At 27.3% G+C, this 18,006-nt stretch overlaps 1 protein-coding gene across 2 annotated transcripts; it reads left to right on the top strand.

Annotated features, from left to right (window-relative positions):
- The first annotated feature begins 87 nt into the window (after window positions 1-87).
- On the top strand, window positions 88-11,968 carry LOC129287775 (very-long-chain aldehyde decarbonylase CER1-like). 2 transcript variants are annotated; one of them, XM_054924014.1, is made up of 10 exons: window positions 88-172; window positions 922-1,139; window positions 3,111-3,346; window positions 4,602-4,821; window positions 6,008-6,383; window positions 6,631-6,735; window positions 7,163-7,363; window positions 9,233-9,328; window positions 10,105-10,278; window positions 11,630-11,968. In XM_054924014.1, exons 1-10 carry the CDS (start codon window positions 113-115, stop codon window positions 11,792-11,794), a joined length of 1,851 nt encoding a protein of 616 aa, XP_054779989.1. In that variant the 5' UTR covers window positions 88-112; the 3' UTR covers window positions 11,795-11,968. The 2 variants fall into 2 exon arrangements, with proteins under 2 accessions (XP_054779989.1, XP_054779990.1); XM_054924015.1 differs by lacking the exon at window positions 7,163-7,363.
- The last annotated feature ends 6,038 nt before the right edge of the window (window positions 11,969-18,006 follow it).

Below are 18,006 nucleotides of genomic sequence, written 5' to 3' on the forward strand. Positions count from 1 at the left end.
CAGCATTGAATAATATGGTTTACAGATGAATAAAGCACACTATATATGTGTGTGTGTAAGGAAGCCATGCATAATGATTGGTGCCATTAGAAATTGTGATAGTTTTATAGATATGGCTTCTCAACCAGGCATTCTTACAGATTGGCCTTGGAAGCCTTTTGGGAACTTTAAGGTTTTATCTCGTTGCTCTTCTAAGCACTTATTGTTTTCATTCTCTTTAGTCTTTTATTTTTTTTTTCTTTTGGCATTGTCCTTTTAGCTGTTTTATCTTTATTTGTTTGAGGAAGAATGATAAGAATGTCTCAAAATATATAATTTATGACAGCTAGATCTTGACAAAATTTTTTTAAAAATAAATTACAAATATTGATTTAAACAATTTCAAACAGAATCCTAATTGCAAACTACGAGTTATATTTAAAATTTAAATGTATTATTTACAAATAGAACTTTTAAATTTGTAACTATCTAAGTCAATATATACAATTTATTTTTCTAAAATTTTATCAAGGATATATAACTTAAACTAGTGAACCAATAAATTATCCAGTCTCCCTGCCCGGTTTAGAGTTTTAGACAAGTCAACTTGTTAAATTTTTATATTTTTTCTTCCATCTATTGAGCTTGAAGCAAAACATCATTTTGAGTTAATCATAACTAAGTTGACTTCGGTGCAACCGCAACTTGAACTATTAGTCCTTGAATCACTATTTTCGATTGCTTGAATCACTTGTTCGGATTTTAGTAATTTGCTTATACCTCCCTTTGTATTATGTCTTTTGTTTAAAAATTCTAATGTAAAGGATAATGAAAAGCTTCTAAAAATAATGTCTTATGAATATATTAATTAATTAATTACGTTGATGTTGAACAATTTGTTTTTGTCTTGTCTCATGATGATGATGGTGGAAATTAATGAAGTACATGACGTTAGCCCCATGGGTGATTCATACCATTTACTCTCTTACGACGTCGTATAAGAGGGACTTGGCTTACTGTCTTATACTTCCAATGTTAATAGCGAGGATAGTGCACGGCCAGATCTGGATTTCTGTTTCTCGACATCGAACAGCTCAAGGCAAAAATAGGATCGTTGATAGAGGCCTTGAATTCTCACAAGTTGACAGAGAAACCAACTGGTTCGTTTCCTATCACAATTACTCTCATGTTGCAATTTTTACGAGGTTAAGTCCCAAAATATTAAATTACTGATAGGCTTATGATAAAAAAAAAATTTAAATAATGAATTTTGAATCATATCAATTACAATAGTTATAAATTAAATATAAATCATTGAGAGTTACATTTGCAATTTATATGTCTACTCTGCAATTGAAACTTGGCTAAAATATAAAAAATTTCCCTCAATTATAAAACGGTTGTATATAACAAGTTCTTTTTTAAAAGTTTAAAATTAACTTTTTTAACCTTTTATTTTTTTTTATTTTTTATCATAAACTCTCTAACTGTTATTTCTTAGTTATTATATTAGCAAAAGTTGTCATGTCATATATATATATATATATATATAACACTCATAGCAATTATGTGGCATCCGTTTAAGTTAATAATACATTTATAAAAATTTTATTCATATTTTTCTATTATTATTAGCTTAAATTGGGTGTCTTTTAATATGATATGTCAACTTTTAATATCGTATAAGCTACTATGTGTCTTTTAATATGACATGGAAACTTTCATTGGGAAGATAACTAAAATAATAGTAGAGGAACTATGGCAAAAAAAAAAAAAAATAGGAATATTAATTTTAAACTTTTAAAGGTGAAAGGAGTTTTGCGCAATTGTTTCAAAATTTAGGGATATTTTGTATATTTTAGCCTCAAAACTTATAAATTTATACTTGCTTATGAATCAATATCTGCAACTCATTTCATCATAAAACTTTGTCAATAATTTAACTATCATTAATTTAAAGTTTTCAAATTTAACTGTCATTGTTCCATTTTTTTTTGTAAGGACAAAGAAACATAATAAAAGATTAATTAATATCATCAACATATAAATATATAAACCATCTATTATGGAGCCATAATATTAAATCAAAATTTCATTCCTAAGTAACACATATATCATCCCCATTTAAGGATTTTTATTTTTGAAAAATATATAATTATTGATCTCTAAAAGTTTAGCGTGTTTTGGTATTAATCCCTATACTCCTTTGTTTGTTGGTCCTAACTTGTTAAGTTTCATCCATTTACAATATTAGTCCTTTTATTTTTAAATTTGACCATAAAGACTTGATGGAGGCTTAACATGCATTTAAACTCTATTACTTCTCATGCTGACTTGTTATATTACAACGAGCTGTATAAAAACTGAGTACAAGTCAAAAGGAAATTGGGCAGGGTAGAAAGGCAAAAAGATTAGTAACCATTTTATAACTTATACAATATCCAACTCATCATAATTTTACCACATTAGTAATAGCAACAGAGTTATGTACACATTAGCATATATTTAACTCTATCAATGATGATATAAGAATTAACGCTGTAGGCAGATAAAATGTAATGGACTATAAGAGCAATAAAAAATGTATAGGGATTGATATCAAAACATATTAAAAATTTAGAGACCAACACATTTTTCTTTTATCTTTCAACGTATTCCATTGGAGATGAGATTCAAATCTGTGACCAAATGCTGATATTGTATGTCAAACCTAATTTATTCATTGGCTTATTATTAGATCCAGAGTTGAAGTTGTTAGTACGTAGTTAGTAAGCAACTAGCTACCACCTTTTTCGTCTTTATTGTTGACAAATCATCTAGCAATGTATATTACCAACTAATTCAACAAGGTGAAACTCTTACCAAAATGGTTCTTTCAGGCACACAAACTCAATTTTGTGACCATTTTAAATATTCTCCATTCATATTATAGTTTCAATTAGTATAAAAAGTTTATACCACTTGTTTTTGCACCGGTGTAAATTTTCAATTTTAATTAATATAAAAAGTCATTTTTATAGTAGTATATATTTATTCATATTTTGTTTTTAAGATGTTTCTTGTAAAACTACAGTAGTCAAGTTAAAACTTGATCTGATGTAGTTTTGATTTGGAATACATATGGTTTGCAGGGATGACAGTATTTTGCTGACAGGACATATAATGTACATAGCGTACATAATACTTCCTGAGATTTCTCATCGCTTACCCTTGTGGAGAACCAATGGTGTGATTCTCACGATTTTATTGCATGCTGGTCCTGTTGAGTTTCTTTATTATTGGCTTCATAGAGCTCTTCACCATCACTTTCTCTATTCTCGCTACCATTCTCATCATCATTCTTCCATTGTCACCCAACCTATTACTGGTATGATACTCTTCATTCATATATGATTTTCAATTTTCCCTCCTCATTTGCTTCATTGTTGGGGTAGTTTTAGAGTCAAGAATTTAGGCCAACCTATCTTTTTTCACTTTTTTTTGGTAGAGAATTTGGCTTGCGAATTTGCTGGAAAAATAAATAAGAGTGTTCTTTGCACAAGCCTAAAAGCCTTGCAAAAAATAGATTGAGTTTAGGCTAGCATGGAAATCCTTTTTTATTTTTTTTAAAAACCCTCTCACTTCTTTTTTATCATCTAAAATATTCCTTACTCAAATTTTAGCCTCAAACAATGACTACTAATGTATTGAATTATCAAAAAACTAATCAAACAGTCAAATATTTTATTTATAGATAATGATAGTAGTGATCTAAACATTTAGTGATCTTTAAGAATATGTTTTAAAAAATTTATGTGGCCTTTATTTTTATTTGTACTTTAAATGTAAAATTTGAACTTACAATTTCATTTGTTGAATATTTCATAATTAAACTGAATTTTGTAAAAACCAAAAAATAAAAAATATGGGTTTTAGGGATAAGCTCTAAGCCTTAGTAATTTGAGCTGGGTTTTGAAAAAAAGGACATATTTAAGAGTAACAGGGAAGGGTTGATCCATTTTCCAGCATTAGAAATTTCAACTTGATTACGTTAACGAGCTCATCAAGATTAAATCTCACCAAAAGTGAATGAGTGTTTTCACTATAGCCTCTCTCACGCACACCCTTCTTGTGAAAACAGCTCCCCTCCAATAATTTAAAATAAACGAATTTTTTACTGTAGCAAAACCTGCTCTTTATGCTTGCTAAAAAAATAAAGAGAAATATTGCACAGAATGACCCGGGCATTATGAATATTCAAATAAGCCCCCATTCCACAAAGGAGCTTAGGTTTGGGCTTGATCTGCTAAGAATGGATATAAGGCCAATAGATTAGTTTAGAGAAACGTTAAATCCCAAAAAAATTGTTGCAAGATAATATCTAAGTAGTTGGATACATACAAACAAGTAGATGTCTCGTTTGCAAATGGGATGTTTAAATTTTATAAGTCACTCCCAATTATTTGCAACTGAAACTCTCTTATTTACAATTATATAAATCAATAATTGCAATTCATCTTTCAACAAAATTACATATGATGACCTAGACCATGACTAAATTAATTTTTTGGGATAAGGTATCATTTTACCTTTGTCGTATTTATCATATTGTATGTTGATATTATTACTGTTTTATTTTACAGCTGTTGCTCATCCATTTGCTGAGGTCTTAGCATATATGACTCTATTCGCAATACCACAATTTGTAACGTTGTTCACAAAGACTGCTTCCTTTGCTTCTCTTTTCGGTTACTTGTTTTATATCGATTTCATGAACTACTTGGGTCACTGCAACTTTGAGTTCTTCCCAAAAAAGCTCTTCTCTCTCTTTCCCTTTTTGAAGTATCTCACCTACACTCCATCGTAAGTCTCCTCATTTACTTGTGGTTTCGTTACTGGATTATACTTACAAGTCACGCATCTAATAATTAAAAAATAAATTAAGGTATATAAGTCTGAGGTGAATTTGTCCTATTAATTTAGACTAAGTTTCAATGCTTGAGGATTTGAATTTGAACAAAATCATATGAATGAATACATAAAAAAGACTTTGGATTTGGATATTATAATTTTTTTTTGTAATTTCAATTTTTTTTAAATCTTAGTTATTTAAAATTTCAACCACTTCAATCCTCTTGTTTTTCTTCACGTTTTCATCCATTGATGCTTCTATTACTATTGCCGCTACATACTCTCATATATATATATATATATATATAACTCATTTTTGTAATGAACAATAAAGATAAATCTGTCACTTTAAATCTTTTTGTTTCTGTTTTGAATTTGGACTCATCTCTTTTTTGTCTTTTAGAATTTTTTGCACTATCTAAATAAAAGATTTCAAATACATGAATTTTAAATATGAGATTTGATATCTAAAATTTAAATTCAAATCCATTAATCTAAACTATAGCTTAATTTATTTGTTATATGTAAAAGGCAAGCCTCAATTGGACTTTTCAAGGTCGTCTTCCATAATTTCCTTGTTTTGAAGGATTGAAGAACTACACTTTTTGGGAATATTACAACAAATATGGAATGCAATTCAACAATTTTACTTGAGGCAAAGTTAAACATAATTTTAAATCCCAAATTAAGAGAATAATTCATAGAGAAATTTTTTTTTCTTATTGCATATGGTATTCTATGCCTATTCAACTTGAGATAAAAGAGACTTAACGAGATTTAGACTAATCTAAATCTAGTACTTGTTGGACCCTTTCAAGTAATTTTAAGGAGAACTACCCCTTTCAAGTACTTGTATGGGGCAATTTGAGCTAGATCAATTCAAAAAAGTGGTCAAGACAAGCCCAACTTTCCAATGGATTTTCTAGACTTATGGCCAGTTATGTAGCAACACAAGTTAGTAAAATTAAAGAAAAGTGGATATCGATTTTGAAAATGAAAATGAAGGTATATGTATAATTTAATGAAATTGAGGAAAGTTGGTATGTCTGAAGACTATGCAATTATTATATAGTGAATCAATACTTGAATAGTCAATCATGAATAACAAACTTAAGCTTGACTTATGGACCACATGCAGGTTTCACTCACTACATCACACCAGATTCAGGACAAATTATTGTCTGTTCATACCAATCTATGACTACATCTATGGCACTGTGGATGAGTCCACAGATGAAACTTATGAAACATCTTTGAAGAAACCAAATGACTCACCAGATGTGATTCACTTGACTCACCTCACAACGTTGGATTCCATCTATCATCTTCCATTAGGGTTTGCTTCCTTGGCCTCCAAACCTCAAACATCAAATTGGTATCTTCGTTTCATGTGGCCTTTGACTTTTGGTTTTATTCCAATGGCTTGGATCTTTGGTCGGACATTTGTTTCAGAAAGGAACACTTTCAAAAAACTCAATTTGCAGTCATGGGTTGTGCCACGATTTACAAAACATGTAAGAATAATTTCCTATGTTGCCGTTTGCTTCATTAATATAGCTCAATTTTGGAAATGGTTCAAAATTAGAAAGGTATTTCCATTTCAAAAGAATTATAAATTTAGCTCTGATGAAGGGTTTTTAAATTTTCTTGTTCAAGAAACTCCATTGTCCCTAAAAGAATGAGGCAATTACATTTTCATGACAAGAATGACTACGATTTTAACAAGACAAAATTGAAACTTATTTCTTGTGTATTATGCAGTATTTGAAGGGAAAGATCACATCACTGAACAAATTAATTGAAGAGGCAATATTAGAGGCTGAATCATCTGGAGCTAAAGTATTGAGTCTTGGGCTTCTTAATCAGGTAATTAGAAATTGAAAAAAAAAAAAAAAGAACGACACAAACCTTCATGAGTTTTTATATGCAAAACATCCAAAAAAAAAAGGAAAAGGAAAAATCACGATCAGGTCCCATTCAAGCAATCTAACTACAAAATATATATATATATATATATATGAAATTATAAAATTACTCTGAATCCCCATCTCTTTTACTGAAATTCTCAATTATTGCTAGACAGGTGTTAGTAGAATTGTTCAGCTAACAACTAAACAGCAATAAATTGTTCAGTTAACAATAGGTGTTAGCAATAAGTGATAACGTCAGTAAAAGCACATAGGACTTCAAAATAATTTTGCAAAGTTACAGGTAATTACACACACACACACACACACACACACACACGAATTGTTTGGCCCAAAAAAAAAAAAAAAACAACACAAATTGGCAGGAGGAAGAGCTGAATGAATATGGGCAACTTTATATCCACAAGTTTCCAGAGTTGAAGATTAAAGTTGTGGATGGAAGTAGTTTAGCTGCAGCAATTGTTGTGAACAGCATTCCCGAAAGCACAAGTCAAGTGCTTCTGCGAGGCAACTTTAATAAGGTTTCTCTTGCTATATCCAATGCTCTAAGGAAAAGAAATGTTCAGGTAAGTTTTATAGACACACTACTATGCTAAGTTATATCATATTTTCTTTAACTTTATACAAGATTACACTGTTAATTTCATCACAAAAAATGTATACATTATACTTTTCAATATTGACAAAATATTTTTAAATGTTGACATGTTAAGTTTTATTTTCTAAAAAAACAATAGCAATGATAAACATAAAAAATAATTAATTAAAATTAATATTATTAGATTTAAAGGACTAAAAATATACTTTTAAAATTAAATAATTAAATTAAAACATTATATAAAATTAGAAAACTAAAAATAAAGTTTGCTTATTCATACACACATATTTGGGGACGGACCCACGTTCGTTGTAAAACTATATTTTTATAATAAATTAAAGATAATCTTGTTGTAGCAGATGTTGTTGCATACCAGAAAAAAAAAAATACTACCATAATAGGTTTTATGATAGATACACACACAAAATTAAAAATCAATAGATATTATTTTAATGCACAATATATATTAAAATCAATGGAAGTTACTTTGATGAGAGTCAGGGCCGTTCCCTGTCACAAATGGCACTAATAAAGAAATGAAATGGGTTCTGGAGTCAGCAACTCTTGGGCTAGAATCTAGTGGGCTCAGAGATATGGATCCAATACAAGGAAGTGGGGTATACAGATTAGCAAGCAAGACGGATGAAGGGTGTGAAGAATTTTGTGAGCAATCTCTTTATAAATAGAAATAAATTATATGATTATACTTATATTGGTTTATAAAAATATTTTTATAATTTCCATTTTTTCCAAAAAAATAAAAATATTTTTATCATCAATACATGATGAATATTAAAAACAGTGGAACTTAATATTATATTGTACATTTTAGTTTTTTTAGTAGATTGTTTTAAAATTTTTTTTGAATAAATTATACTTTGCCTTTTATACTTAAAGGACTTGTTTTCAATTAAATCAAGACATCAAGACATATGTATCATTTATAGATTATTTATTCTATAATAAATTTTTGTTGTTAATATTACATTAACACATTAAAATTTACTTGTTTTGATTTGATTGGATAAAATTATATTAAGTATATAATGTTAAGTATCTAAGTATTTCCCCATTAAATTGAATAATAATTTAAATAAATATATTTTTACTATTTAATTTGTAAATAATATTGGTTAATGTGAGTTTTAGCAGGTCAAGTACATAGTTTATTATATTTTATATCATGTGTATAAAAAAAATATTTCATTTAACTATATTTCTAATTTATTAAAATATTAAATAATTTCAAATTATTCTTATGATATTTTTCATATGATTTAAGTATTTAATAAAATTTTATTTTAAATATTTTAAAAAATTATCAGTAGTATGTAAAATCTTTTATTTAAATCTCACCCTCCTAACCTATTCCACCATTGATGAGGGTTCTTATGATGTATTAAAATATAAGTCATATTATAAAGAATATATGGATCATGAAATATTTTATACCTAAATACCTACTCTTAGGCTTTTAAATATTTTTAAAGTTTAAATGTCATCAAACTATATATAATATCAAATTTTGGATTGAAAACTTTAGGGAGATAAAATATTATTGTTTCCTATTTTGAATATAATTCACAACTAGCTGCCTTAGTAAAGTTAAAAAAGTTGTTAATTAAAAGTAGTTTAACTTCTTGAATATTTCCCAAATTGCAATAATTTTTTAAATTTGTCCCTAATTAAATAGTTCAACCTCTTAAACTTCGGGAAGATTTCTATAAATATAGGGAGAAGTGTGTAAAATAATGTAAAAATTAACAATTTTCTTAATTTTTAAAATTTTTTTGTTTTTGTTTACTTTTTTTCAAGTCGTATGACATTATACAAGCAGGTAGCAATACTACACAAGGATAAGTTGACGAAGCTTCATTCAAGAGTTCTCGAGTCCAAAGTGGGCCTTACTCTTATGACTAACTATGATGCCAAGGTAAATATGGTTATTGTTGAGAATGAATGATTGTTTTATATATCTATATTTTTATGGGTTAACGAGCCATGAGTAAAGTCCAAAAGGAAAGCTCATGTCAAAGATAAATTCATTCAACAGGAGAGTCTTTTAAATTTATAAATACTACATCACTAGTGAGACTCATTATAAACATATCAAATCTCATGAGTACAAGTTCAAAGAAAGAACTCATGTTAAAAGGCTATCATATTAGGAGGAAAGCCTCTCATACTTATAAATATCATTTCACTTGTAAGACTTCCTAAAATATGACTCACGACATAATAGCTTGTATTCACTTATGTTAAATAAGTCTATAAACATGTTTAAAATCACTTTCCACTTCACTTAAAAAACACCTCATTTTGAACTAGTAGTTGTTGAGTTTAGTAAAAAGAGATAGTTCTTCATATCTTGATGAACTAAAGTTTTAATTTTTATTAAAAGAAGTGCTTGCATTTTATATTCGATCAAGTCTCAAATAAGATTACTTTCAATAGAAAGATGCATGTGTCCAACTATTAAAAAAAAAAACAACCTATTTTTCATGCTTTTTCATGCGTTTTCAAACACACATCCTATGTCTATATCCATATTAAAATTTGAGAAAGTTTTAAACTTGACAGACATTTATATGTTGATTTGAACTTTGATTTAGCATGGCTTTGTAGATCAAAGTGTGTTTGAAATTAATATATCAATCTAAAATCTAATATAAAATTAAAATACTAAAGATACACTTTTGCCTTTTGTAGATATGGTTGGTGGGAGATGGATGGGATGAAGATGAACAGATGAAAGCATCAAAAGGAACATTGTTCATACCATATTCTCAATTTCCTCCAAAGAAAATGAGAAAGGATTGCTTCTACCACTGTACTCCTGCCATGATGGCTCCTCTCTCATTCACCAATACACATGCTTGTGAGGTTAGAATATAGAGTTACCACTATAGTTTGATATTTTAAATGAGGATATAATTACAATGGTCTTTTGTAATAATTAATAGTTAGCTACGTTCGTGTTAAAAAATAATTAAAGGTCTGAACTTTAATTAAGAAACTTACACAAATCTCTCCTAAACTTACAATTTACATTATATAAACTTCTTTTTTATTTTCAAGATTCCATTTTTCTACAGTCAACCTCTGATAAGTCGATTGCTAATTAACTAAATTTTACCTTTTTTGCCAAGATATCCTACCTTATTATGAGTAATCACGTTTTCTCAACATTTTGATTTTCAATTCGGTATATATTTTTATTTTATTATTTTTTAATTTAATATTTTATAAAAAATTTAGTTAAATATTACTATAATTAATTATTAAAAATATTTTTTTTCTAAAGAGAGTAAGCAATAAAAAAAATATTATGGGGGAATATTAATAATTTTAATTTTTAACATAAATTTCAATTAATAAAAAAATCTGGAATCATTTGAACAGTGTTAAAAATTAGAATAAAATGGATTTTGATTTTTAAGCACACTCACTCAATAAGTTTCTTAATTATAGTCATGGGATTTAATCAATATTTTAAAATTATCTAATTACATTTTTCTCCAAAAATTTAAAACATTCCTTTTGATCAAAGCACTCATCGTTTCATATGTTGTCTTCTCAAAAAATTTGAGATTTAGTACATACTTTTTAAATATTATATAACAAAATTTCTTACAACCACTTGATTAAATTAAACGATTATTATCGTGTCACATGAAATACTCAATATTTTCCAAAAATTATCTAATTACATTTTTCTCCAAAAATTCAAAACAATCCTCATGATCAAAATACTCCTTTTATAAGTTGTCCTCTTTAAAAATTTTAGATTCAGTGCTTTTTGAGTATTGTATAACAAAATCTCTTACAACCACTCGATTAAATCAAACGGTTGTTATTATGCCACATGAAATGCTCATTGTTCTCCAAAAATTATCTAATTACATTTTTCTCCAAAAATTCAAAATCTCATGATCAAAGCACTCTTTTCATATGTTGTTCTCTCTAAAAATTTGAGATTTAATATTTTTTGAGTATTATATAACAAAATCTCTTATAATTACTCAATTAAATTGAACAGTTGTTATCATATCACGTGAAACACTGATTGAATGAGTGATCCAAATATGAATAAAATATACATTTTAAAAAATAGATAAAAGGTCTCTAAAATATTAGAAAAATTTAAGGGAGTCTAATGTATTTTACTCTTAGAAGCCTTTATTTAATGTGAAATTTTTTCCCTTTTTTTTTTTTTTTACCTTTGGGATGACAGAATTGGTTACCAAGGAGAGCAATGAGTGCTTGGCGAATAGCAGGAATAGTACACGCCTTAGAAGAATGGAATGTTCACGAGTGTGGCTCTACCATTTTCAATATCAATCAAATATGGCGTGCAAGCATTCGTCATGGTTTCCAACCTTTGGACATTCCCTTTTGATCAAATCATGTTAATTTAAATATGCATGAATAAATTTGTCTGTCTGTTTTTCTCTATTTAATTGATCTCTATTTCTGGTTTAGATTTTTTGTTATAGGTTGATATCATGTGAATGTGTAGGGGCCAAAACTTCCTCTGTCTTGTTTGAATAAAACCACTTGGCTATAGTATCTATCTGCCCCCCCTCTCTCTCTCTCTCTATATATATATATATATATCATTGTTGGTCCTCTTTAATTTGCTTCCTAATTTTAAGGATGTGAACCTCATGTTTAATTACATTTTTCATATTAATTATTCTTTTTTCTGAATTTATAGATATCTAGATGTATTAAAATTATAAGTTGCTTCGGCCAGATTGTCATGAAGTTTGCAAATTTATTATTTTACACATATATGGACCTACTGTAGATGCATGTAACTTGATTCAATATCTTTAACATTTTGAAAAATCAAGAGATTAAGAGTTCAAACCCCCATAGACCCTTTCTTGAATTAACCAACCATTAACTACTTATCGGCATTAGAACTTTGGCAGTTGGTGATGAAGGTTTGGCCTTCGACTCAATAGTGGTATGTCCTCCAGCAATGGTGGGGATTTTTGTTTTTTTATATAGACTAAGGATATTTTAGTAATTGGACCAAAAAATATAATTGAATTTGAGGCCCTTGGATATGTATAAAAGTTTCAAAATTTATTGCACCTTGCAAATGATTAATCTCCTTGGAAGGGCCCTAATTGATATTCTCCCTTTTTTTTTTTGCTACACAATATTCTCCCTTTTAATTTATTTTGAAAAACAAGTCTAAAACCTATATTACAAAACAGAATTTAAAATACAAGAAAAGGGGGAGAGAGCTTAATAATTACTACCTTAAGTTCAAAATATAAGTAATTTTTAAGAAAAATTTACATATCAATAAAGTCTTCATTCTCATACAAATATATATTATTTTTCTTTTTGATCCCTGATTTCAATTATCAATGTATTTTATGATAAGTAGAGAATATATTTACACAATAATCTAGGTTAATAAATACAAAAGGTAAAATGGGGAGGAAAATTTTCACATGTACGATGTTGCTTATATTTTAAACCAATATTAACTGAGAAAAAATATTTATATTTTGAATCCTGGGGAGTATTTTGGATTTAATTATTTTTAAAACTGTTATTTTTTTTATTTTAAAAACAAAAAATGAGAACATCTTGAAGCTATTTTTGTTTGATTTTTCTTGTTTTCAAAACACATTACACTTTCTTAAATTCCAAAGCATCCTACACTTTATTATTAAAAACTACTGCCACCTTAATTAATCACTATCATAACACCATCATTAACCACCAGCGATTATCACTATTGGCCAATTTTTTAATCATAAAACTGTTTTTAAATTAACACATTAAGAAAAATAATTCCAAAAACTATATTACAAAATAACTTTTTATTAGAATTTGGAGAAGGAATGCATACATGTAGTGTAGTGGTTGAGTTCCACAGGTAGATATCTAAGCGAGGGCAGCGACAAATCTAGGAAATTTTGTTGTTGTGGGCAAAACATAAATAAATAAATATTAATATATTTTAAATATATATAAATATTTATTTAAATAATAAAAATAAATTCATTAAAATTAAATACATAAGAAACAATAAAAAACTATAAAATTATACTAACTTAAAAAATAAAATTATCTTAATATAAACAAAATTTGTGTTGAAAATAATAGAATAAGTAGTAAATATTAATATCATTTGCTAACACTCTTTTTTTATGAAAATAATCATACTCTTTTGAAATAAATATTTTCAATATAAACAATTAAAGAACCTGACATTATTATTATTTACAAAATAAAAATTAATATTTTGTTTGAGAAGTTGAAAAATATTTTATTTGGTTAAAATATATAAAATTTTTCTAAATTTTGAGATAGGAGAACTCACCTTTAAAAATTTAGAAATTAACTACCATAAATTTTTATTTTTTAATCACAAACTCCCTACTAATATTTTTAACTATTTTACTAATAAAAGTTGTCATTTATATTAAGAAAAGATATATAGCACCTTATGTGACATCCTCTATAAGCTAATAATAACTTTATAAAAGTTTTATCTATATTTTTCTATTATTATGGGTGCATACTTGTCTCATTTCAAAGGAAGGATAAATTTTTATTGACATGATTCTTTCTTGAGTTGTATTAAAAATAATTAAATATTTTTTCAATGTTAGGTGCCATATTTATATCTTGTTAATTTGATGTGTCAAATTCTGTTAATAAGATAATAAAGTTATTAATAGTATGGGGCTTTGAAAAAAAATCAAAGAGGTTAATTTTAAAAGTTTAAAGAAGGAAAGAGTTATATATAACTATATTAAAATTCAAAAAATTTTATAGATTTTACCCTAATTTTATATATTTATATAAATAATATGAACAAGACAATTTCTTATATGAATCAATCTACCACCTAAAAGTTAACAATACAAATAACATTAATTTCATTGATTAAATGACTAAGAAAATGTTTACGAGTAAAGATTGAATTAAAAAAAAAAACTTAAACGATGCTTGAGCAATACTTTAGGGGTAGGAGTGGTCATTTTTGAAAGGGACAAGTGATAATTTCCCCACCCTATAATTAAGAGGTACTAATAATGTTAGCAGGGGCAATTGCCCCCAATTCCCTTCAATGTAAATCCATCCTTGTGCAGGGAACAAAGCCACAAGATCGGATTTAGATTGTAATGCTCACATCAAATTCACTCTTTCTAGAAGAAAGTAGAGAGGGAGAATCATTGAGAGTTTTCCATCTATAGCAGTCTCATATATTGGAGTAAAGAACGCATGCAGTTTCAAAACTAAAACTTGTTATCACCAATTCTCAAATTGAAAAATAAAAAAATATTACAATTTAAGCCCTTGTTATTATTGCGCACAAGGGCCCAAATCTCTCCAATATTATTATAAAGCCCCTACTCTTATTAGGCCATATATATTGGCTTTGATCTACTAAAGGTGGATAACCTAATACTTTTAAAAAACAAAAATGGAGATATATATCTCTCTCTTTCTCACACACACTAAATGATAGGGCATGGCAGCAAGCTCATCATCAGGATAATAGTGCACATGTAATTGATTTCTCATGGTAGCTAACCCTTTCTCTAATTAGCTAGCAACACGAGTATGATTATAAGTTGAAAAATAAATACCAAACTACTGCCATAGATCAAGGTTTAAGTTAACATCAAACAATTAATTATTTTGGTTAGGGGTTTACCTTCTAGCTCTTGTGTATGCAATAATTTAATTGGGACAGGTCTACTATTTGTTCTTAGTATTTTGGGAGATATAATATCTACAATCGACAGAGTGCCTATACTCTCCTTATGCTTAAAAAAAAAAAAGTTTTATATTTCTTGGGCTCGCCTCATATGCACTTATGTAGATTTTACATTGTTTTATGCAGCTACCTAAAACTAAGTACCCACGCTCACAGCCTAGAAAGAGAACAATCCCAATATTGAAAAAGACATCTCTAGATATGCTTTTGAACATTTGAAATTAAGCTCTTAAGAATACAAACATATTTTTCTTTGAGCACAATTAATGTATCTTTTCTCCATGTATCGCATATTGAACATTTGAACTTCAACTCTTTATCTGTGTTTTTGATATTAGGAGTTTTGAAAAGGCTTCTCTCCTTGATTTTGCAAATCAGCTTACTTTTGATCACTTTCCTTTAGCAGTTTCCAGCAATTATATTACAATAATTTTTTTGAGTAATATTGCAGAGAGATTTATAGTTCATAGTTATATATCATTAGGGCTAGGACATGTCGAATATGCTTTGTATCATGAGTTTATGATCCTCTTGAATTTCTTAAGTCAAATGCATCGTATTCCAAATTGAGGAAATAGAGATTTTTCTTTAAAACAGCTTAAAGATTTCCATACCAAAATACTTATATATTCCTCAATAAAATAATGAATATGACAGAAAACCAAACACGTTAAAAATTTATCTGAGACAGGGACTTTCCATTATATTACCCATTAACGTTCACTTGATTATTATTGGTTGCCAATTTAAGAAGAACAATAACTAAAATTTATTTTCTTTATTTCGTAAAATCCAAATATAATTTATTATAAAATAAAATTATATTACTTATAGGAAACTTCAATCACTCTTGATTCAGCTTGCAATTGTTTCTAGTCCCAAAAAAAAATATATATATATAAAAGATTACTCCTCCCGTTCAAAAATATAAGATATTTTTAACCGAATCTCACTCCCAATAAAGTCGTTACTTAATTTCAAACTAATCTTATCTTTCTATATTTACTCCTATTAAATATTCTACAACAAATATGAAGTCATTATCAATAGAAGAACTTAAAAAAAAAAGACAATGATTACACCTCGAAAGATTAAAATGATTTATATTTTTAAACATCTAACTTCTTAAAAAATATCTTATATTTTTAAATGAAAGGAGTATGACATTAACCATTTTAATTATTAAATATTTTTATTACAAATATAGCAATAGGAAATTTAAAACAATTATTCTCTCTATTAAAAATATAAGATATTTTTAATTAAATTATACTTCCCAATAAGTTAGTTGATTATCTTTAAATTAATATCATCTTTTTATGTCTATCTTTATTTAATAAGGTGTTTCACTTAATTAAAGATGAAAGTTTAGGTGGTTTATTTGTTAAGGGCATTTTTTGAAAAAAAAACTTTATTACTCATACATTAAAAAAATTTATTAATTATACATTAAAAAAACTAAAAATGTCTGATTGTTATTGATTATTTTTTATTTCCATTAAATCATTTAATATCTATTCTTATGCAAAATTTTTTTGAATATATATATATATATATATATTATGCTTGTTTTGTATGCCAACACGTATGCCTTTTCCTTGGCGAGAAAATTATATTGGAGGACCCAAAAGGGATGATAATTATTTTAAAAAATTTTGAAAAAGAATTCAATTATAGGAGCATAAAAGTCATAATAATTGTATGTAATGTTTGAATATCCATTGGATAAAATTAATTATTATAATTGATTTTGAATATAATTAATTATGTTATATGGTGTAATTTATTTATAAAATTGATTGATAAGAATGGTTTTAAGAATAATTGAAAATCAAGTAAAACTATGATTTTTTGAAAATATATCCAAATGTGCATATTTGGATATTTTTTTAAAAATATGATTTTGAATTCATAATTAATTTGATATATATTAAAATAGCAAAATCTATACTATTTATTTGTAATTTTTTTTAATTGATATGCACCCCCTCCGAATATATGTGGCTTTGCCACGGTATATGCACCCCCTCCAAATATATGTGGCTTTGCCACGGTACACCATGCATCCTCATTTAAGGATTTTTATTTTTGAAAAAATACAATTGGTGATCCCCAAACTTTAGCATGTTTTGGCACTAATCCTTATATTCTTTTTATGTTGGCCATAGCTTCTTAAGTTTTATTTATTTGCACCGTTAGTCTTTTTATTTTTAAATTTGACCATAAAGACTTAACGCGGTGGCTAACATGCAGTTAAACTCTATTACTTCTCAACTTGTTATATTATGATGAACGAGTTGTATAAAAAAAAAAAAAGAGTAAAAAGCAAAAAGAAACCAAGTAGGGAAAAAAGGCAGAAGTATTAGTAACCATTTTATAACTCATACAATATCTAACTCATCATAATTTTACCAACTTAGTAATAGTAACAGAGTTATGTATATAGTAGCATATATTTAACTCTGTCAATGATGATATAAGGACTAACATTATAGGCAGATAAAATGTAATGGACTATAAGAGCAATAAAAAATGTATAGGGATTGATATCAAAACATATTAAAAATATAGAGGTCAACAATTATATTTTTCTTTCATCTCTCAACCTATTATTCCATTGGAGATGAGATTCAAATCTATGGCCAAATTTTGATATCGTATGTCAAACCTAATTTATTCATTGCCTTATTATCAGATCCAAAACGCTGAAGTTGTTAGCACGTACTAGCTCCTACCTTTTTCCTCTTTATTGTTGATAAATCATCTAGCATTGTATACCACCAATTATTTCAACAAGGTGAAACTCTTCCAAAATAGTTTTTTTTTTCATGCAATATAAACTCGAAATTGGAACC

Source organism: Prosopis cineraria, unplaced genomic scaffold, assembly GCF_029017545.1.
Source record: "Prosopis cineraria cultivar Desert tree isolate PC_DT_omini unplaced genomic scaffold, ASM2901754v1 PC12, whole genome shotgun sequence".
NCBI classification, from domain to species: Eukaryota; Viridiplantae; Streptophyta; class Magnoliopsida; order Fabales; family Fabaceae; genus Prosopis; species Prosopis cineraria.

What these genes read in the sequence shown, in the direction of transcription:
- LOC129287775 (XM_054924014.1), top strand. Translation starts at nt 113, where the DNA reads ATGGCTTCTCAACCAGGCATTCTTACAGATTGGCCTTGGAAGCCTTTT. An exon ending in TGTCACCCAACCTATTACTG is followed by an intron (nt 3,347 to 4,601) that starts GTATGATACTCT and finishes TTTATTTTACAG; the next exon opens with CTGTTGCTCATCCATTTGCT. An exon ending in CCAATACACATGCTTGTGAG is followed by an intron (nt 10,279 to 11,629) that starts GTTAGAATATAG and finishes TTGGGATGACAG; the next exon opens with AATTGGTTACCAAGGAGAGC.